Genomic DNA, 21,692 nt, shown 5'->3' with positions numbered 1-21,692 from the left:
TGAAGATCGAACACAGAGAATAAACGAGATGCTTTCCATAGTGGAAGGACTTCCATCAGACGCCATGAAGGAACCTGAATGGCTTGGAAGAAAAAAAGATCAGCCTGTCCTCAGGTAAGTAGGGTAGTAGTATTCCTCCCCCTGTTCCCCCTCCCCTCCCCCTTCCCCCTCCCCCTCCACCTTTTCCCCGTTCCCCTCCCTATATACGAATATGGATTAATTCTTTTTTTTTTTTTTAATTTGTTGATGATTGAGAAATTAAAAATCAAACTAGTTTGGACACAAACGACAGATCGTATGAAGACTCAAAAAGATTTATAAACCCTACTCTGAACAAAAACACGAAATCAAATGAACAAAAACAAACAAACTGAAGCTTCCCTTGTTTGCGTTCTAGCTGTTCAGTTCTTGGTGTTTATTGACCTTAGTAAAGTTCAGATCTTCGATTAAGTTCGTACAAGGGCTAAATAGACATTTCCTTTTTACAGAAAATACTTCAGGAAACAAAGTCCGTCTCCTCTACCATCAGTTAACTTCGATAGAAAGACGTCAGAGAATATATCGCAATCAAGACTTCGTGCCGTAGAGCCTTACTCTCCAAAGAACACTCAACTCCTCGAGCGTCAACAACCCGTGGAGCGCTTCTCTCCACAACTGAGACCAGTGGTACGACAACCACCACCGCCAGAGCCAACAGAACATCGCTTCCAGTCTCCACCCCTGAGGTCAGTGCATGTGGAACGACGATCACCGTCGGAACCAACCGAACATCGCTTCCAATCTCCACCCTTAAGACCGGTTGAACGTCCACCACCTCAACCTACTTCCCAACGCTTTGAGTCTCCGCCTTTGAGACCAGTCTTACGTCCAACACCCAAGCCAGCATTACAGCGTGTTGAGTCACCACCCCCAGCACTCCTGCCGCCAGTTGCACGTATTCCATCTCCATCAGCGAGGCACGAACCTCCAGTATTCAAGAAAGCTGTGCCCCCTCCTGCTTCTGAACCGCCCAAGGTAAAATAGAAAAAACATTGTCTAAACTATGTAACTGTGATTCAATGCTTGATTTTGTAAAATAGAACAACAAGTGTCTTTCTTTTAATCCTTTCATTCTTAATCTTAGCAACTCACCAGCAAAAGTATTTGCTTCCCTATCATCCATTCATTTTTTCATTTCCTATTTACTCCTAAATTTAAATAGATATTGGATAAGTGTTTATTTATTAAAAATGAATTATTCACCGACGTTTAATGTATAAATAATTTCTCCCATTTATTTATTCCCGTTTTCTTTCATCCTATTTTCAGACGATCATCCTCAACAAAACCCCTTCAAGGGTGAATCCAGTGATCAGTCAATCTGAATTAGAAAAGATCAACCTGAAACGATGGACGGCCAAAAACGACGAACCCCCGACAAACGAGCTGTATTCACATGTACTGCCACCTGTTTCACGTATTTCACCTTCACCAGTGAGGCAAGAACCTGCAGCACCCAAGAAAACTGTGCCAGCTCCTGCTCCTGAACCGCCCAAGGTAAAATAGAAATTATTGTCTTTACTCTGTAACTTGGATGCCATGCTCCACTTTGTAAAATATAACTACGAGTGTCTTTCGTTTTATCTTTCATTTTTAATCTTTTTGGACATTTAAATAGTTTTTCAATTGTCGTATCTTCTTCTAATTTTGTTTTCTTTGTAAACTACTCACCAATATCCTTTGCAGAAATATTTGCTTCCCTGTCATTCATCCATTCTTTCATTTCCCATTTGTTCATAATTTAAATAGAAATTGGGTAACTGCGTGTTCATTCGTTTTTTGTATTTCACTAGTAATTGCTTTCCAAACTTTTTGTCTCATTATGTTATCATATATCTATTTTATATCTATTGTTATTATTTCTATATTTTCTAGTTCATTTTTGACTTGATATTGACGTTGTGCAACGTCGAAACTTCGTCACATTTTTAACATGTTTTTATCGTTCAATTTTATCATAAAATGTTTAAATAAGAAGTTACTTATTGCTTTTATTTAATTCTTTTGATTTCTGAATTCTTTTTTCCAATTTCTACTACTACCATTATTTTTCGGTGAAGTGCGACCCACGAAGTCTCAATGTCTCTTTTTCCCGACTAGCATTTCCACGACCTTCAATCAAAGAACTGCAATAAAAAAGCAATATCTTGAGGGAGATTTTAGACTCAATTCAAGATCTTAATCCTCTAATCCTCTAAAATCTTTAATTCAGTCCAAAGTGACCCTATATAAAATAATTTATCCCATTTATTTATTCCCGTTCTCTTTCATCCTATTTTCAGACGATCATCATCAAGAAAACCCCTTCAAGAACAAATCCAGTTCTCAGTCAATCTGAATTAGAAAAGATCAACCTGAAGCGAGGGGCGGCCAAAGACGTCGAACCCCCTACAAACGAATTATATTCACACGTACTCAAGAAGACCGGACAAAGATCCAAACTAGGAGTTCCTGATGAAGAAGTGGATGGCAATGTAACACGCGTAAATTTTAACGTTCCACTACAAATATCCACTTAATTCTTCGTCACACAAAACTAGCATGCTTCAGTGAACCTCTCAATATGATGTGTAGTACTCTCCCATTTCAGACTACAAACATTTTCTTGAGTATTATAAGTCTGCGCCTACACTAAAGAGATACTCACATAAGTTTTCACTTATGAGCCCAGTTACTGACTTAGAATCCTAGAATCGATTTTATAGTTTTAAAGAACACTGAAATATATTCATTTGATATAACATGCAATTTATTAGTAGAGCTATCATTCCTTTCGTATCATTTGATAATAGGCAATCGTTATAGCTGCTGACTACAATATAGATAGAATCACTTGCGATACATCTGCAAAGCAGATATGAAAAAGCAGCCTTTATATATATATATATAAACAATACTCTAATCTTTTTTCACAAACATGTTTTTACATGTCGTTTATATGAATTCCACACTATAATCACATTATATAAGCAGAGTTTAGTTAGAAAAACAGTCTACAAAGATTCTGCAAATGTAATTTGCTACACACTTTTATATTTAAAAAATGTTCACAGCTTTTTTACGCTGAATCTTCAAGTATGCCTCTAATATTTCATTCCAAACCTTTTACAACTCACACATAAAGGAGAAATTCGAATTGAAGGACATTTATTTTTCGAAAGGATTTATTTTTGGTTCATTATTATTTGTAGTTTAGGTTAATCACGGGCGTAGACTGTGGGGGTCATAGCTAGGTGCCTGCATGTAACCCCGGCCTTCCATTGGGCATAAAAAAGCATCCCCTCCACCCCAAAGGAAATTCAAGGCTACGCCCCTTAACTCACATCATCAACATATTTATTAAGTACTAAATCGTAGTAATTATTACTTATGAACCGAGTTGCGAGATGGCCAATGTGGGATTTTAATACCATTGCTGGGTCGTGTAACATAATGCGCAGCATGTACTAATGTTAGTAGATTTTAACAAAAGATTACCCAGCTATTTTTAGAATACAGCTATTTTATTCCGAAGATATATCGTGACTTTAGGGTAGTGACCTAAGTATAATGTTAGGACGAAAATTTGATATAGAATTTATTGATGGTAGAATTAGATGTCTATGCTGGTCAATAGGACAGTAATGCAGGTCGTTACACGTTTTATCTTGAAGGTGAAAGAGCAATGTGTATTCCTCAAAACGTGGATTTTGGGGGCGACATTCATGATAAATAAATAACCACAAAGTCGTACTTAAGATTGCATTTCTTTGTACTTTGCACATTTATTTCAATAAAATAATCTTATCAGGGGCGAAGTTGTTTAACTTGTTTGTTTGTTTGTTTGTTTTATTTTCGTTCTGCGTTTACATCAAAAGGTGATTTCGGAAAGCGCGCAATGCATGATTTTCTGACTTGAAAAAGAATCAATCCCTAACTCTGGGGTCTCAGGTTCGATTTCTGGACTTGGCATCACATTGTTAGGTCTCTACCTTGATTCGAGGGTTTTTCTCCCTCCTCAAAACCTAACACCCTATATTCCAATTAGATCAGTGAGTTAGCCGTGCCCTAGCTTTGATCAGCCCTGAGGTTGCTCAGGGTCGCGATGAAAATTGAATTATTTTTCCTCCAAATAAACTTCGACAAATAAACCAGTGAACGACTTTTCATACAAATATATATCAGGCATTGAACTTTAAAAACAGCAAAATCTGCGAAGAATATATAGTTATTTGGGAAGAGTTGAAGTTCGATTTACGGTTTTTCTCTGATAACTCACTTTTCCTTTGCAAAAGCCAACTGGTTCGACGGATCTAAGCTGTACTCGGTTTTCGGACATGTGTCGCATAACAGCACAGTGCGGCTTTACAAACGTTTCTCGCACACTTTCAAATGCGTCCATCAGTGCTGCACAAAAAAATTGGCTCCCCAAAGTTTATTTATTTAAAAAATAATACAGGCATTCAGACCTATATTTCCTATAGTTTGTATAGGATTCTATAAAGAGCCTATATTAAAGGAAACCTACATTTCCTATAAATAGGAGGACTGCTGAGTGATACATTTATATTTTACACTTTTTAGCATATTTGGCTCTTTTTTTTTTTTTTTTTTTTTGGTTTTCTTTTTTTTTTTTTTTTTTTTTTTATGGCTATTTGGTTCTGCAAATAAATCATTGCCTGTGCACCCTCCCTGCAAGATCCCTGGTTACGCCACTGAAAAGCTATTTTAGCTCCTACAAAGTGCATATATTTTTGGGAAAACATCCTATATTTTCCTATATTTAGAACTTGCACAGCCTATATTTCCTATCAAATTTGTTTAAAAAGTGGCTGGGATACCTGTACTTTAAGTACCAATAAAAAAGGTGTAGCCGGTACCATGCATTTTACTCCTTACACAACGTCACAGAACACTATTACGGTATCATGGGCGAAACATGGCCTCTACTTACTATGGTCAAACCAAGTTGTACTATTAGGCTATCTACTCTGCAATACCCTTAACAGAGCGTCCAAAATACTAGGTGATATACCATACAATTTAAGCATCTCTTTCGGATTAGCCTGTCCTTGAATCAATTGCGCCATAGCATCTAGCTCATCTTCAGACATCGTACTCTTGACCAACCTCTCGGATTCTTCGTCTAGTTTCATCTGTGCTCTATCTCTCTCTAATTTCTTCTCTTGTAAGTCCTTTATAGCTACTTCTATACCAAATTCACCCATCTTCTTATGTTTCTGTAACTCTTTAGCCTTTTGCCTCTCTTCTTTATCAAAGTACCATACAGTAATAGCATATCGAAGAAAATTTGCAGGCAAAACTTCGTGCGGATTTCTTTTATCTGACCAAAATAACAAGAGACGATTGAAAACAGGTTCTATATCAATATGATTCGTTCCTTTATAGATCCTCAACTTCCCTCCATCAGGTTCAGACCAGTTTTCATTGAGATAAAAAATCACTGTCAAACATCGTCCATCTTGATCAGGATTATCAACATGTCGTAGATAACCCGTCTGTTTACCTGGGTAGCACGCTACCATTGCTTTGGTCCTCCCTTGGATATCATACCCACCTAGTTTTCTACTCTCTCCGTTACACTGCAAGACCAAACAATCCATCTTGTGCATTAATTCTTTAATAGAGACGACTCCAGACTCATTTCCTTCTATCCAAGTGATCTTATCACCTCGAATTCTTTTTTCAGTAACTTTTTCGTCGTCTTCTGAGGCAGTCAAACCTCCACTGAGTTGACCATCTTTAAAACTCCCTTCCTCGTCTAGGGCTTTGACTTCACGTAAAATCTCTTTAGTAGTACTTGGTGGTAAAAACTGATTCAGAACACAGTATCCACGGCTATTTAGCTCACTGCAGACGAAGTCTGCAAGTCTGGCTTGGTCTACTACGTGAGCCGTTTGAAAAGTCTGTGGCTCATTTCCTTGTTGTAAAGCATCCAAACTTGCTTCAAAGGTCCTGCACACTTTTTTATGCACCTTCCAGTGCGATCTTTGGCACTCTTTGCTACAGTACCACGTGGATTTGCATCGCGAACACTTGGATAAAGCAACGTTTTGTGATTTGCAAAATGCACAACTCAGCGACTCAGTGTTGGAAACCATTTTGTCCGCCATTTTGATTTCTGACAAGTCATCCACAGGGAACCCAAATCTTGTATTTCGGCCTTGCATTATGCTACATCAATATTAAATTGAGAACTTCGTTCAACGTAAACCACTAAAACACCTGAGTGCGTTTTTTAATGACAGGTTTATGTCATGATTCCACTTTTATGTTCCTATTGACCACTATCGCCCAACATTTTTTAAGAACAAGGACAATATATCTTGGGTATCCTGTGGTTACCATGACCGATTAAACATAACAGGACTAAGAGCTAATGACGTTGCTTTCATGGGGACTACCGCAAGAAGCAGCAAATGGCGGACAAGATTCGATGATGAGGGTCAAAATTCACCCAGAAAAATCGCATTTTTCTCATTAGAAATCCACTATTTCTTCAACCAATCCTCTAATATCTTGAAATAAGGCTTTAATCTATTGTACATAGCTTTCAAAATGGTGTTAGCAGAATTAGGAAGGAAGATAACGACGGCTTTACGTTCGTTAAGTAACGCGACGGTCATCAATGAAGAGGTGAGTGAAAGAAGCTGGTTATTGTATTTTTATTTTCTGTTTTATTTACCAAAACCTAGTTAATGAAGTCGTGTTTATGAAGAACGATAGTATTTCTTTAGTTCAGTACTGTTAAAGGTATCGTTCAAGACATTACGCTAGTAATATTGTCCCGCTATTAAGAAGGAAAGCTAAAAGTCATATTCGAAGAAGTTTTGTATTAAGACGCTCTACTAGAAAAGGCTTGCTGATGTAATACACTTTATCATAAAATTTAAACGTCCTTCTTTATATGGAGACAGACTAAATTTTAAAAGATTCAAAGTCATTCACGTCCACAGGAGGGGAACTTGGCTTTTCAATTGATGCTTTATATAATTACTAGAAAATCTGTAATTTCATGTATCTTACATGTACAGCTTTTCTAATAATATAGTAATATACAGTGTAAATTGAACCGAACCATTGAACCCGGCGTAATTAATCAAATGATTCAGAAATTGAATTCAATCGAACTCAATCACATGATTGAATTCAATTGCTTTCAGCAAATTGGAATGCAAAAAAAGTTGGAATTTGATTGCATTCGATATCAATCAAATGTAATTGAATGCGCAATTGAAAGTTTGATTGACTCTAATCGATCCTAAATTACAATTGAACGAATAATTGAATATTCGATTATGTTTGATTGGTGCTAATTTTTTTGTGAATTCAATTTCATTTGATTGTGGAATGCAATTGAATCCAATGAATCGAACGTTCGATTTCATTTGATCGAATACGCTGGAATTGAAAAGCCAATTAAATTTCACAATATCTTTGCATCCATTATTGTGACTGTCAGCATTGCAGATAGACCACCATTATATTCCCATACTGTACATATTCATTTTACATCGCAATCATAAAAGGGGACAATCAGGGACACTGCCGACATACTGTAAGAACTTACATGTAACTGAACTCAACCTTTGCATGATTGCTAGCAACAAACCAGAACTTTCTGCTTCCATGTTTTTCCATGATTGGATTGATGTCCCAAGTTACTATTACACACTAGAGAAGGATGTTTGTGCATGCATGCCTTTCAGCATGTTTTCCAAGAATAGAGTACTAAAGTGTGACGTCACATTCATTCATTATTTTCGATCTCTAATTTATATAGACAATCAAAAAAGACGTTTACACACCACATTTGATGAGAATCAGGCAAATAGCTGAGATATGACCATTTGAATACATAATTACTCCATACAAATCACTGTATTTTTGGCTGGGTTCAAAACGTTTGGAACCAGTGCTGAAAATACAGTGATTTGTATGGAGTAATTATATATTCAAATGGTCATACTGTATCTCAGCTGATATTTGACTGATTCTCGTCAAACGTAATCGTCTTTTTTGATTGTCTATCGAATTTGTGAACCAAAAATATGATCAAGCGAAAATTGAATTTTGTGACAACATCACTTGAGTACTTTATTCAGAAGAGTTTGAGTGAGAAAATAAATGTTTGTTTTCTAGGAGCATACAAATAATTTCGTGAGTATACTCCTGTGAGACCAAGATACTGTATTAACCAACACAATATGAAAGAATTAGTCTTAAGTTTCAAGCATTGGCACTACAGTTACTTTTGGCATTTTGTGAAGCCCGTTTGTCAGGCATGTTTGAGAGTCATATTTTTACAATAGCATGAAGACGTTTCAACTTATTTATATACAGACTTAGAGCATGTGCAGACAATCTCCACTCATGTGGGTATTACCTGTGGTGGCATCTTACATGCACATCTTACATGTAGGCCTGTCCCCAATATATGGTCTTTACAGTCATATCACTCAAGTTTCTTAATATTATTCATATAAAGCTACAGATATCTTAGTTTTGCATATGTTTCTTTTTTATTTCAGGTTCTTAATTCTATGCTCAAAGAAGTATGCTTTGCTCTAATAGAAGCTGATGTCAACTTACATCTCGTAAAACGACTAAGGGAAAATGTCAAGTAAGCATTTTTTTATCATAGAATATAATAGAATGGGTTTAAGGAAGTTAATATAAATTTACCACCTGGGAGGAGGGGATTGCAGTATTTTCTTGTTGTATTAATGTTTTCCCCCAATAAGCTCCTGATCTCCCAGAGAATATAATGGCTACATATATAAAAGGAAGTGTGATGCCATTACTCTCTACTGTACCTACCACCATCACCACTTTCCTCCAATACAATCTCTTAAAATTTTCCTTGCTATGAAGGATATGAGAAACAAAAGCTGCAACAGGCTAATGATGTTCATGGGCATCGTTTCTGTGCATCCCTTCTGCGCACATGTAATCTTATCAAATGAGCGAGAAATAACGCAGGCCTGATCTATTTTTATCGCATAATATGTTAATTAAACCGTAATTAAACCGCCAATACATGTACTTCAGGGTTCTGTAATTTCTCAATATGTGCGTAATATACTCAAAACCATATTATACTCAATGAAAACTTACATGTAATGTAGTTCAAGCACTAATTGAATAGGCAGCTTTTTCAAACCAATTTCAAACCAATTGTTCTCCAGAGGTGCAGTAGCTGCTTTATTTAACTGAAAATTGTAAGGATTATTTTAAGTTATTTTATCTCTAGGAAGAAAGCTGAGAAGTACATATTTTAGACAACATCTTGCTTCTTTTTCTCAGATCTGCTATTGATTTTGATGACATGGCTGCTGGTCTAAACAAACGAAAAATGATCCAGCATGCTGTCTTCCAAGAACTATGCAAGGTAAATGATCATCACCTTTAAATTTCATTTCATTGTTTATCAGGAAGGGCTACATTCTACAGTATATTGGTCAGCTGTCATAGCTCTGTCTAGCTTTGTTTGGCCTTATCAGTGATCATAGTGTGTAAATTAAGTTTTAAATTTTGACAAGAGCTACTGTATGTATTTTGCCAGATGTAGTCATCTTGTCTCAGAAATTTGTATCCATATACTGTGTCCTTTTTATACTCTTTTAGATTCAAATGTTTTGGCATAGAACTAAATGTTTTTATTTATTCTTAACCAGCTGGTTGATCCTGGAGTAAAGGCGTGGACTCCAAGCAAAGGGAAGAAGAATGTCATTATGTTTGTTGGTTTACAAGGATGTGGTAAGACCACAACATGCTCAAAGGTATGGTAATCAGATTGTCAGATTGCTTTTAGGATTTATTTTACCATGATTTCCTTTGTGTTTTAGATGATTTTCTCCTTTTCGTTCCTTTTCTCAATCATTTCTTTATTATAAATGATTTGATAATCATCTGTTTGTCTCATGATTGGCCTCAATGTTTTGATTGCAGTCATGAAACAAATGGATAAATATCATTAACCATTATACATGTCATATTACATGATGAATACGATATTTTTCATTAGTATATAGATATCGATGAAATACCAGGTTTTCTCTAGTGTCGAAAACTTGATATCTTTCACCAGTGGAAGATACCATATTTTTCACACGTGAAGATATCGCTGTTGACAATAAAGAATAAAGAAATAAAGAATTTTTGAGCTTTTGTTTTATTTAAGTTTCATCAAATATCTATATAATAAACAGAACATTACATGGCCGCTTGGAGATCTATACAAATTTTATCTTCTCGTGTTCAATTTAGATATCTCACTCATTCGCTGTGCTCACTCGTGAGATATCAATTGAACACTCGAAGATAAAATTCGTATCTCTGCGCACCCATGTAATATCCTCTATTTCTACTTTGTTTCTTGTTTGTTTTGTTTGTGTGTGGTTTTTATTTTATTATTATATTATATTTTCCTTACATGATCTTATATGTTTTTTACTTTTTACAGTTGGCTTATTATTATCAAAGAAAAGGCTGGAAAACCTGCTTGATTTGTGCTGACACATTCAGAGCGGGTATGTCTGATTGAGTTAAGAAAGATTATATGCTGTGATGTTTAATGTTCTAAATGGGACTTGGCTGAATTGAAATTATTATTATCCTATTCAGGTGCTTTTGATCAGCTGAAACAGAATGCAACTAAAGCCAGGATTCCTTTTTATGGAAGGTACATTTAGTCTAATAATGTTCATATTAAATGGCATGTATGAAAATTTTCAGCATCTTGAATGAGGATATAACTATAAGTGTAATTTGCAGTCTTCCTTCTTTGCTCATGGAATTTGAATTAAGAAAGATTTTGTAAATACATAACTTACTTATGAAACATTGTGACAGTATAAACAGGGTTCATGCTACTCCTTAAACTGCTTGAAAACTCCTTAAATTTAGTTCACGTTTTCAAGGGCATTTGAAAAACTCTTGAATTTTACGATTTTAGCAAAACTCCTTGAAAACTCAGATCTAGTCAGAAAGATCAGAAAATCTGAAAGTCGGCCATGTGCAAACACCGTGTAAAACCTTGGCATAGTTAGCTGAACATACTCCTTGAAAATTTATTTTTGGGTCCTTGTATACTCCTTGGATAGTCCTTGAATTTTAAGTGGCTACCTCAGCATGAACCCTGTATAAAACGTAAAAACACACTAAAAAAATATGAACTCAACATTTCAACATAAGCTATAAACTGTATAAAGTTATTACCAAGTACAAAAAAAAAAAAAGAATGAAAATGAAACTTGCTATATATAGACAAGCAGACCATAAAGGAATGCAAAGTTACAATTACTCATGGGATTGCATTGTTGTTGTTTTTTTAGCTATACAGAGACAGATCCAGTCGTTATTGCTCAAGAAGGAGTAGAAAAATTTAAACAAGAGAATTTTGAAATAATTATTGTGGACACAAGGTTAGTTCTGACTCTGTCAACTCATTTATCTTTCTCTATTATTCTTCATATGTGAAGATAACACCATTTGGGAAGGATTCTTAGGATTCACATTCGATAGTAAAAAATAATCCATTAATTTTTACTTGGCAGCTTGGAGATACAGGTTTTTTCTTCTCATGTTGAGAATATCTTACTCGTTCACTGCACTCACTCGTAAGTTATATCACCTTGACGCTCGGAAGATAAAATCTGCATCTCTACATGGCCATTTAATATCCTTTATGTAAATGTAATAATGTAACATCATATACATGTATAGTTTCGTACCTGGCCATGGTATACAGATAAAATAATATTGAGGATCCAGTACCAAAAGTATGTTTATTTTTTATTCATTTCCATAGGCCGCCTTTTCTGAATTCAATAAACATTACCTTAGGTACAAACATCGTCATGTAATACTAGTCTTGATAAAAAAAGAATTTTTGTACGGAAGCTAGAATTTATTAAAGTACCATGTTTAGTGTCTAGTCAGAAAATGTCTAAGGTGTGATGTCCAAGTTGTGGGTCCAATCACACGAAAAGATCACCTTGATGATGCATAAATGCATTACCCTTACGAGCAATATGGATATTGACAATTTAATGTGTTTTACAGTGGACGACACAAACAGGAAGACTCTCTCTTTGAAGAGATGTTGCAAGTTTCAAACACGATTGTAAGTATGATTGTAATCTTTATTACCATATATGTACACAATGTGTGAACAATAACAGTGAAATTCTCTTCTCGCCATGTTCCAGAGTCCTGACAATATCATCTTTGTGATGGATGCCACCAACGGTCAAGCCTGTGAATCACAAGTAAGTAAGCCACCTGTTCTCTCTGCAAAAAGTTAATGTGTAGTTCCAGAAATTATCCTTACCCCCCCCCCCCCCCCTGACCCCACCCCAACAGAGGAATTTGGAATTTGTTCAACTAGACATAGACTACTGCTATTTCTAAATCATTTATTAGCATCGTTTTTGATAATTGCTAGCATTCATCTTTTATGACTCTTTAAACAGGCCAGAGCCTTCAAAGCTAAAGTCGATGTTGCATCTGTTATTGTGACCAAGCTGGATGGTCATGCAAAGGGAGGAGGTGCTCTCAGTGCGTAAGTATCAACATTTTAGACTATTCACTGCAACTCAGATTAAGTTTAATTTTCCCTAGATTTTATTCAACCACATTAAAAATTGTCTCTGAACAGGGTTGCTGAGACCAAAAGTCCAATTATCTTCATTGGTACTGGAGAGCATATAGATGACTTTGAACCATTCAAAACAAGACCATTTATTAGCAAATTGTTGGGTAAGTGCTTCCAATATCTTTTAAACTTTCAAATTTTATCAAACCCTGAAACAATCTCTGGGCTAATCAAAGCCAGGGCATGGCTAACTTACAGATTGAACCCTGAAACAAAATCTTGGCTGATCTAAGTCAGGGCACGGCTAACTCACAGATCGAACCCTGAAACAGCCTCTGGGCTGATCAAAGTTAGGGCACGGCTAACTCACAGATCGAACCCTGAAACACCCTCTGGGCTGATCTAAGTCAGGGAACGGCTAACTCACAGATTTAATGGCAATTTAACTGGAAGGTTTTTGAGAAGGAAGAAAAACCAGAGAACTCGGAGAAAATCCTTAAACTCAAGGGAAAAACTCAAGTCACAAGCTCTAAACTCTAGTCACAAGCCTAGTTGATTGCCTAGTGATGCCTAGTTCAGGGATGGAACCCAAGAGCCCGGAGGCAAGGGGAGAGTGCACTACGTACTACAACACATTGCATACTCATCAGTATGCAGTAATAATCCACGAACTGATCTTAATTCAAATTGTTGTCTCTTAATCTTTGGTATTGTTGGTACTTTACTCTGGTTGGTATTTTTTAGGTATGGGAGACATAGAGGGACTTATTGATAAAGTGAATGAATTGAAACTAGAAGATAATGAAGAACTGATAGACAAACTCAAGCATGGTGGGTAGATGATACTTTCACAAGTTAGTTTTAGTGTTCTACTTTCTTGGCACTTTGGAGCGTAGATCCTTCATAGGAGAATCATCCGAAAACTGCGCGTGCTTTTCATCCTCTGTCCCGAACCGAACCTCGCAGGATGTCTGCAACGGAGGCTAGATACGAGCGTTTACGCATTATTCGGTGCGAAATTGCATTTGTTATTATGACTCCAGCAGGGTAGCATAAAAACACGATAGCCATCAAATCCTGCAGACGATTTTGTCCTGTGTACAACACCGCATAGCTACATTGAGTTGTGCGCGCACTAACGTTTCGTCTCTGACACGTGCACTAAATATTAAAATAATTTGTGTTTAAGGATTTTTTATTTGTCTTCTTATTCCTGGAAGCTGAAGTTGTATAAAAATTCGAAATGAAGTCCTTGTGTGTAAGGGTGCTGTTGGTTATTTTATCTTTACTTCATTTTTAGGTGTTTTTAGCTTACGGGACATGTATGAACAATTCCAAAATATTATGAAGATGGGGCCATTTGGACAGATCATGGTAAGATACTCATCATCATCAACTATTGCATCACCATCATCATCATCATCATCATCATCATAATCGTCATCCTAAACTTTGTTATCACAATCATCCTTAAAAAACTTCGGCTGACTCTTACTGCATAAGTAGTTCTCTCAGAATAATAAATTGTACAGTGTTCTACTAGCTTTCGCTGTTGTATCACAGCGTGGGACAATCACAACAGAGCTTATGCTCCAAACCAGGTGAAAGCCCAAAGATTGAATTAGAATTTAGTAGTTGATTTTTGAGGAGGGAGGAAAACCGGAGAACCCGGAGAAAAACCTTCGAAGCACAGAAGAGAACCAACAAACAACTCTACTCACATACCACATCGAGATCGGCAGGACTCGTGCCGCATTGGTGAGAGGCGGCGTATTAGCAGCGCGCGCCACCGGTGCTTCCCAATTGTGTAACTGTGTTACACAAGTTATTATCCTGACCATTTGATATTACGTTTAGGGCATGATTCCTGGCTTCAGTAGTGATTTTCTGTCGAAAGGCAACGAAAAGGAGTCAATGGCCAGGTTAAAAAAGCTTATGACCATCATGGACAGCATGAGTGACTCAGGTATGTGAGGAGTCAAACTTTTTGTGAGTCTGTTATTCAGAGCCACATTTTTGATTGGCTAATTTTCGTGGGTGTTCTTCGCTTGGTTAGAGTTGTTGTACTATCATCAGCCAATCATGTCCTGAATAGCGCAGTGTTCAATTTCCCTCGATTTTCTCGCCAAATTAGTACCTTTCTGGCCATGTATTTCAGAAAAAGACAGCTTAGCATGTACCGCTAGAGACCATAAAGTTGATATTTTACGAAAAAAAAGACTTCCTAAAATTCTTCAAAACTGATGTGCCCGCACTTCGCTTTAACGTTCATCCTGGTACAAAGTTAACATTGAAATAGGTGTTAATATGAAAAGGAATGCATATAAAAACTCTTGCCCATCAATAAAGATTATCGAGATGATTTTAAAGTTAAACTGTCTAATATTTTTAACCTCCAAAGAGCTGGATAACCCCAATGGCGCCAAACTATTTTCCCGCCAACCTGGACGCGCCACGCGTGTTGCACGAGGAGCAGGTGTATCAGTACGAGAGGTCCAGGAGCTGCTGTCTCAGTACCAGAAGTTCGCACAGATGGTCAAGAAAATGGGAGGAATTAAAGGTTTATTCAAAGGTACGTTATATGTTTTATTTCTTGGTTCATTCTGGTGTAAGGTAGTGCACTCGTCTCTCACCTCTGGGGTTGGGGGTTTGATTCCTGGACTCGGCATCACATGTAGGTTTGTTAGGTCTCTCCCTTGATTCGGGGATTTTTCTTCGGGTTTTCCTCTTTTCCTCTCAATGCGAAACACGCTAAATTACAATTCAATCTGTGAGTTAGTCGTGATTTGACTTACACATAGATCATCCCAGCGGTTGTTTCAGGGTATCCATAAAAATTGAAGGTTTTTTGAGCAATTTAAGACGCACTCGTGTCTCTCTACTGTAATATAAACACTATAGGAGCTGTAGAATACGAGAGAAGCAGCGGGCTAAGGAACACGTAGTTCTATTTCTCTTTTTTCTAGTGCTCTACGACTCCAATGTTTAGAACACGGCACAGAAACATAGCCAGTTTTATATTGCTTTTATAAAACATATTTCTAAGAGGTTGCGCGATCTTGACTTTCTCTGATATCAACCCTAACAAATTCAAACTGGTTAGCGCTGTGCTCCGAGGTCATACATGGGCTATATAGCGGCTGCCAGAGGCCCCTTCACAGCTTGTACTTTGCGTTGGTGATTAGCGATGACAGTTTTTTGTCTTTTTTTACGTAAACCCTATAGTCAGCAATTAGCGAGCTCGTTATATTTCTCGTGTTTGATAATTTAATAACATTAACGTTATATTTTGACAGGTGGAGATATGACGAGAAACGTCAACCCATCGCAGATGACGAAACTCAATCACCAAATGGCGAAAATGATGGATCCTCGGGTACTACAGCAGATGGGTGAGTAGAAAGACTTTCTTCAGTATCCGCTCAATTATCCACTCCATCACAAAATAATTGTCGGACTCGAAACATGGAGTCCGAAACGTCAGTACAGTTACAAACCTCTTTAGATGGTGTTTAGGCCACGTCTATACAAATGTGTTTTTGAAACGCTCCGCTTTTTTTTTTTTTTTTTTGTGCGAATAGACCCAATGTTTCTTTGTGCTTAGGTATCATGATATTGATATTCAAATATAACTTTTTCAAATACGTAAAATACCGCTTTGTTCCTTGTGATTTCAGACTTATTTACTCAGGGCTAGCCTCATTTTAATGTCACAATATTCACAAATACCATCGGTAACCAGTGAGTAAAGAATGCACAACTTTAACAATACAAACACTTTGAAATTCCACGGACCTTCACTGGAACACATGAATATTCTGCACAAAATCAAGGCTAACCCTGCGAAAATGAATCTGCCGTCGAGGAACCGGCACAGGGTATTTTACGAATTCGGAATAGGTCTATTCGCATGGAAAGCACTAGCGTTAGTGTGGACGGAGCCTAAATTTCCTTCTTAATCCATCGTTATATTGCCTTGCTCGCATTTAGAATTATCTTCCGTATACTGAACCAGGGCGAGTAACTTTTTTTTCTATTCTTTCGTATAATATTTGTTAATAGCATTCTTTTAACTCATTCTCCCATCTATTTCAGGTGGAATGTCTGGTCTACAGAACATGATGCGGCAGTTTCAATCAGGAGCTCACGGAGGAGCACCATTCAAATAAATAAACCCTCCCACACTATAATAAAACCATCCAGTCCTACCAAGCCAAACGCCAAGCTCTGACGTTACTTTTACTCATTATTTCCTGGTTGGCATTTCACTTTACTTAATAAGTTCTAATGTAATCGGATTTACCACTCCGCGGTGGACGGAAAACTTAGCAGGTTTAGCAACCCACTTTAGATGGCTACCGATTGATCGAATTAGAATTACACTTAGAAGTTGATTTTTACGAAGGGAGGAAAACCAGTTGTCGAAAACAAGCTCTTGTTGGCAGACTGAACTCTCTGTTTTTGGTTGGTCGATTTTTTGGGAGCTTAGCGCATGGTTTTCCATCCTTATTCCCAGCGTTAACACTGGCAGTGATAAATTTGGAGAAATCCCATTTTGGCTGCTATATCAGATCTTTTTCATATTCCACTTCCTATTTTCCGCTCAGTATCCTCTTATATTTTCGCACTACTGCCCACCACTCAAGTTAGTAAGTTAGTAATCACTTCATCTTAAGTCATAATAACAAGTCATAATATACATTTTATTACTGATTTTGGGCAGCGATAAGCCAATTTTCTGGAATGTGGACAAAGCATCTTCTTCTTCTTCACCAATACCCCGTCTGTCTATCTGTCTGTCCGTCTGTCTATCTGTCTGTCTGTCTGTGGTGCAGCATCAGATGTACCCATCCAGCCTACTGGACTTTATCCATCGTTAGTATACTGTAATACTGTTTCAAGCAGTGCAAGTGGAACACAGTTTAAGTTGTATACGTACAGGAAAAGCCACTCTAGGGTTTCCCTTTTATACGAAGCCACACTGAGCCTGATATAATTTAGCTAAACACCTAATTTTGATATCATTAAAGGGCAAAGAGAACATACTATTTTCGCCTACTTTTTGTCGTCTATAGTCTAACATAAAACATTTTCGCTATGATTAAAGTCAATATCAAACAGGTTAGTTTTCGTCATGTATCTATGTTAATGTAGGTGAATAAAGTTATAGCAAGTAAAAAAGATATCAAAGTATCTTTGTTGTGGTCGTTTTGTTGGTTCGTTTTTCGCTGTTCTTGGCTCTGATTCCAGTGGTGATTCTAACAGCACGGAATTGAAAACCAGACTGCGCAAGGTTGAACAACAGCCGACGACAGAGTGCTTGGACGCAATTTTGTTCAGCGGGTTGGCGTCGGAACGGAAATCTCTCAAGACGCACTTTCATGCGAAAGTGACGGTACCGTGCATGTCTCAATATTCTGATTGGATGAACAGTAACTTCGATCGCTGTTATAAATTAATTAATGTCAGTGGCGGATCCAGGGTTTTTCAAAACGGGGTCCAGATCGGGGAATAGATTGCTATGACGTCATATTGACGTCATATGATGTCAAAGTATTAATTGTTTCGTTGCTTTTACCTACTATATAAGCGCTGTTAGTTTGAATAAAAATTATAAAATTTGTCTTAATAATAATAATAATAATAATAATAATAATAATAATAATAACAACTTTATTAGACAGGGTAACACCGTTACCATAAATGATAATTTTCAGGTGGCCCTTACCTTATTCAATCGCCCAAAACAAAGGACAACCTCATCTTTCGGGGATGGAATTGCTCGAAAGCTTTTACCAGCTCTACCATTTTATTGTCATCAAAAGCTAGTTTGTTGCAAAGACTTTGATGAGCTTTCATCAGGGCCAAACCAGATAGCCTATTCCCTGACATCGTTGAACGCCTATCAGTCTTAATAAGTTTCAGCTGACTGAAACTTCTCTCGCTTTCACATGAAGTAATGGGTAGAGTTAAAGCCAGTTGAAGCAATATGTGTATATTTGGGAACTGCAAACTGCTACAGGATTGAAAGGCATCAGCCAATTTATTTGGAACCTTAGAAGGATTGCCGTTTGATTGCTGTTTCCACTTTCGAATCCACATCTTATACTCTGTTGGAAACATTTGCGAATAAGGCAGATCATCATTATAGAATTTAACCGTTTCAGCAAGTTTTACTGGAAGCTCAGCATCGTCTTCTTTATTGATGCATTCACTTGGAAGAAGGAAAAGTAGGCTAAGTGTAACATCATGAGCAGGGTTATGTACAAATCGTTCCTGCAGCTCGGCAATCACATGCGAGATGAACTCATTATACAATGTAACTCGGAAATAATCTTCTGAGCTAGATACGTTATGATTGTTTCTATTCATCTGCCGTCTCACAATTCTAGGCTTCTCCAGCTGGAACTCCTCTCCATAGAAATGTTGTCCAAGCCTTGTCGTCTCCTGGAAAATCTTCTTAAACTCTGCTTCAGACTTTTCTCTCATAGTTGTTAGTGTAGATACAAGAGAATGTACTTGCCGGTATGCATATGCAACATCAATTGCTTGCATCTGCAGCTTAACTGTTAGTTCTCTCAGTAAGAAAAGGACCTGCTGGAGAATCATGATGCATAAAAGGAATGTCGATGACTCAATTTGAAACAAAAATCCATTTGCCTTTGTCACAGTTTCGCTATCCCACATCCAGTTTGTACCGAGCTCTTCATGTTGGTTTGGGTACACCATGGCCTCTAATGCTGTATGGATGGCGGGAAGCATTTCTACGAAAACAATGTAAGCATCAATGCGTAGAACCCAACGCGTTCGGCAAGCATCCTTTAGCTTCTTTGCTTTTGTTCCTTGTGGATTCTTTAATTCAAGAACTCTGTCCAAAAGACGCTGCCTCTTTGCTGAGTAGCCAAAGAACCTAGCAATTTCACCAACATACGACTCTGCGTTCTTGAATTCTTGAACTTTGCAGGCAGAAACTACAGCAAGATTTAATCGATGAGCTGCGCAGTGAAAGTAAATTGCCAGAGGGGCCTTCTCTTGTATAATTGATTTGCATCCTGACTTTGCGCCTGACATATTGAAAGCACCATCATAGCATTGACCTCTGAGATTGGCCAAAGACAAACCATTGCTTGTCAGCCATTGCAAAATAGATTTTGCCAATGTCTCACCAGTGATTCTTTCTACTTCAACGAAGTCCACAAATACTTCCTTAACGGCAGAATCAAAAACATAGCGGAGGCATAGTGACATCTGCTCTCTGTTTGAGACATCCGTTACTTCATCTGCTATTACGGTGTAGTACTTTGCTTCCTTTACTTCGTCCAGTATATCCTTCTGGATATTCTTGCCAATAACTTCAATTAGTTGATTTTGTATGGTTTTCGATGTATATTTCGCATTGCGTGGCGCATTTTCCAGGTGTTTAGCGAGCACTTGATCCGTCTCTGCCCGAAAACGAACAAGTTCAATAAAGTTACCTTCAGCTGAATGTTTATCCTCTTCTTGCTCCGTCCAGCATATTTTATCGTCGCGGTGTCCACGTAGTGCAAAGCCTTGTTTCCCACACAACATTACAATCTTTAATAATGATTGAATTACCCGTCTATTTTTTTCAATTGTTTTCTGGGCTTCGCTGTCTAAGATGTTGTTGATTGCTTGCGAAGGGTTTTTGTAACGAGAAAGAAATTCAGCCATTTTCGCCATAGAAGTTAAATGGTAATCTTGTGTTGCATGGCCGTTCATCTTTTCGCATATGTTATTCCATTGTTTATAAGGTTTATTCACAAAGCAACCAGCACCACGTGCTTTTACTTGCTCTGGAGCAAACATTGCGCAAGCACGACAGAATACACCGTCAATGTGAGAACTATAGTGAACCCAAGGGTGTTTTAACAGCCAAGACGGTTGAAACTGCCGTAAAGTGGATGACGTGTTACAAAGCCGTGTACGCGGGTAAGACGATACATTGGGATCAGGCTCTTTGGTAAGAATGTTGTATAAATCGTCTCTACTGATGCTTCGAATGTCAGTATGTGACTCAAAGAGCAAACCAATATCATACGATTTACAAGGCAACGAAATACTACTGACTTCCTCGTCCATGGAAATCTCCCCACTAGGATCTATAAACAGTATAGAATGTGAAAATACTTTCAAAATGGGGACATTTAATACTTTTAAACGACACTTGAATACAATAAATATTAAATCTGACAAATTGATAAAGCGTAGACTCTGGAAATTATACATTTTTTTCTTTATTGCGCTCATACCTAACTAAGTGCTAACTCTAAAATTTAAGAGTCAAAGTGCTCCAAATAATTACAGCAAAGTGTGTGGTTACATTATTTTTTAACTAATTTGTTAGGATTGCACAAGAGTTGCTCCAAGTCTTTCTTGCTCTTTACTCCCGAACGACGAACGACGTTTTTCCGAAAAGTTATCGTTATTCCGAAGAGATTTCCAATCGGAATAACGGTTCATTGTTCGGTAATTTCGCCATCCGTGATCGCGCCGCTCTAGAGTAAGCAGCGCGAGAGACTTGGAGCAAGTCACTGTCTAGGATTGCACTTACTGTCCTGATCTGATGATGGTGTCGTTACATTTTTCTTAAAACTTGCATTTGTTTCTTCATCTATAATTAAATGTTTGAATGTGAAAATTCAGCGAATCATGCTGGTGTGCATGATAAATTCAAAATCTTTGGGAGTATAATTCTATAATAGACCTATTTACTAGAGATAATTCATGTACCGTAAATGATCTATTAGACGCCCACTGTCTAATAAACGCCCCTCTCTAAAGTAACAAACGCCTCTTATCTATTAAACGCCCACGGCACCCTTCGTATACGAAAATTTAATAGGCGTCTAATACATCATTTACGGTAATGATTATGCAGCACCCCAATTGCAATTGCATTCTTAATGTAAAACTTATTATAAAACAACAAAGTTAACACAACACTCTAAACGACATCCTTTGTGATTATAAAACAAAGTTTAAAAACTAGTACTAACGATGTTTTTTCATCTCTAGCTGTCATTAAGTAAACGAT

At 37.3% G+C, this 21,692-nt stretch overlaps 3 protein-coding genes and 1 pseudogene across 7 annotated transcripts in view; 2 read left to right on the top strand and 2 right to left on the bottom strand.

Moving 5' to 3' along the window:
* The window catches only part of LOC116303209 (myosin-IIIb), a 50,215-nt gene extending 46,383 nt beyond the window's left edge, over positions 1 to 3,832 (top strand). For all 5 annotated transcript variants that reach the window (XM_089037276.1, XM_089037279.1, XM_089037278.1 and 2 more), the window contains 4 exons: positions 6 to 114; positions 489 to 1,014; positions 1,309 to 1,536; positions 2,322 to 3,832. In XM_089037276.1, the coding sequence (XP_088893402.1) occupies positions 6 to 114; positions 489 to 1,014; positions 1,309 to 1,536; positions 2,322 to 2,558 (1,100 nt within the window). In that variant the 3' untranslated portion in view covers positions 2,559 to 3,832. The remainder of the gene's footprint in view (positions 1 to 5; positions 115 to 488; positions 1,015 to 1,308; positions 1,537 to 2,321) is intronic.
* Positions 3,833 to 4,672: 840 nt separating this feature from the next.
* Positions 4,673 to 6,157, bottom strand: LOC116307257 (prolyl hydroxylase EGLN3 pseudogene; annotated as a pseudogene).
* A 291-nt stretch (positions 6,158 to 6,448) lies between these two features.
* On the top strand, positions 6,449 to 17,685 carry LOC116307628 (signal recognition particle subunit SRP54). The gene is made up of 17 exons (XM_031717905.2): positions 6,449 to 6,675; positions 8,571 to 8,662; positions 9,346 to 9,430; positions 9,717 to 9,821; positions 10,505 to 10,571; positions 10,666 to 10,723; positions 11,376 to 11,465; positions 12,106 to 12,166; positions 12,252 to 12,311; positions 12,516 to 12,604; positions 12,701 to 12,801; positions 13,382 to 13,468; positions 13,938 to 14,011; positions 14,495 to 14,603; positions 15,039 to 15,209; positions 15,934 to 16,029; positions 16,733 to 17,685. Exons 1-17 carry the CDS (start codon positions 6,598 to 6,600, stop codon positions 16,804 to 16,806), a joined length of 1,497 nt encoding a protein of 498 aa, XP_031573765.1. The 5' UTR covers positions 6,449 to 6,597; the 3' UTR covers positions 16,807 to 17,685.
* A 677-nt stretch (positions 17,686 to 18,362) lies between these two features.
* On the bottom strand, positions 18,363 to 20,742 carry LOC148907057 (52 kDa repressor of the inhibitor of the protein kinase-like). The gene has a single exon (XM_089036933.1). The coding sequence runs from the start codon at positions 20,735 to 20,737 to the stop codon at positions 18,371 to 18,373; it is 2,367 nt and encodes a 788-aa protein (XP_088893059.1). The 5' UTR covers positions 20,738 to 20,742; the 3' UTR covers positions 18,363 to 18,370.
* Positions 20,743 to 21,692: the final 950 nt, after the last annotated feature.

The sequence above is a fragment of the Actinia tenebrosa genome, unplaced genomic scaffold (genome assembly GCF_029948245.1).
Source record: "Actinia tenebrosa isolate PJP-AT-01 unplaced genomic scaffold, QUT_ActTen_1.0 PGA_scaffold4__44_contigs__length_22323623, whole genome shotgun sequence".
NCBI classification, from domain to species: Eukaryota; Metazoa; Cnidaria; class Anthozoa; order Actiniaria; family Actiniidae; genus Actinia; species Actinia tenebrosa.
The sequence above is the reverse complement of the archived record's forward strand: the minus strand, read 5'-3'. Positions and strand labels throughout refer to the sequence as shown.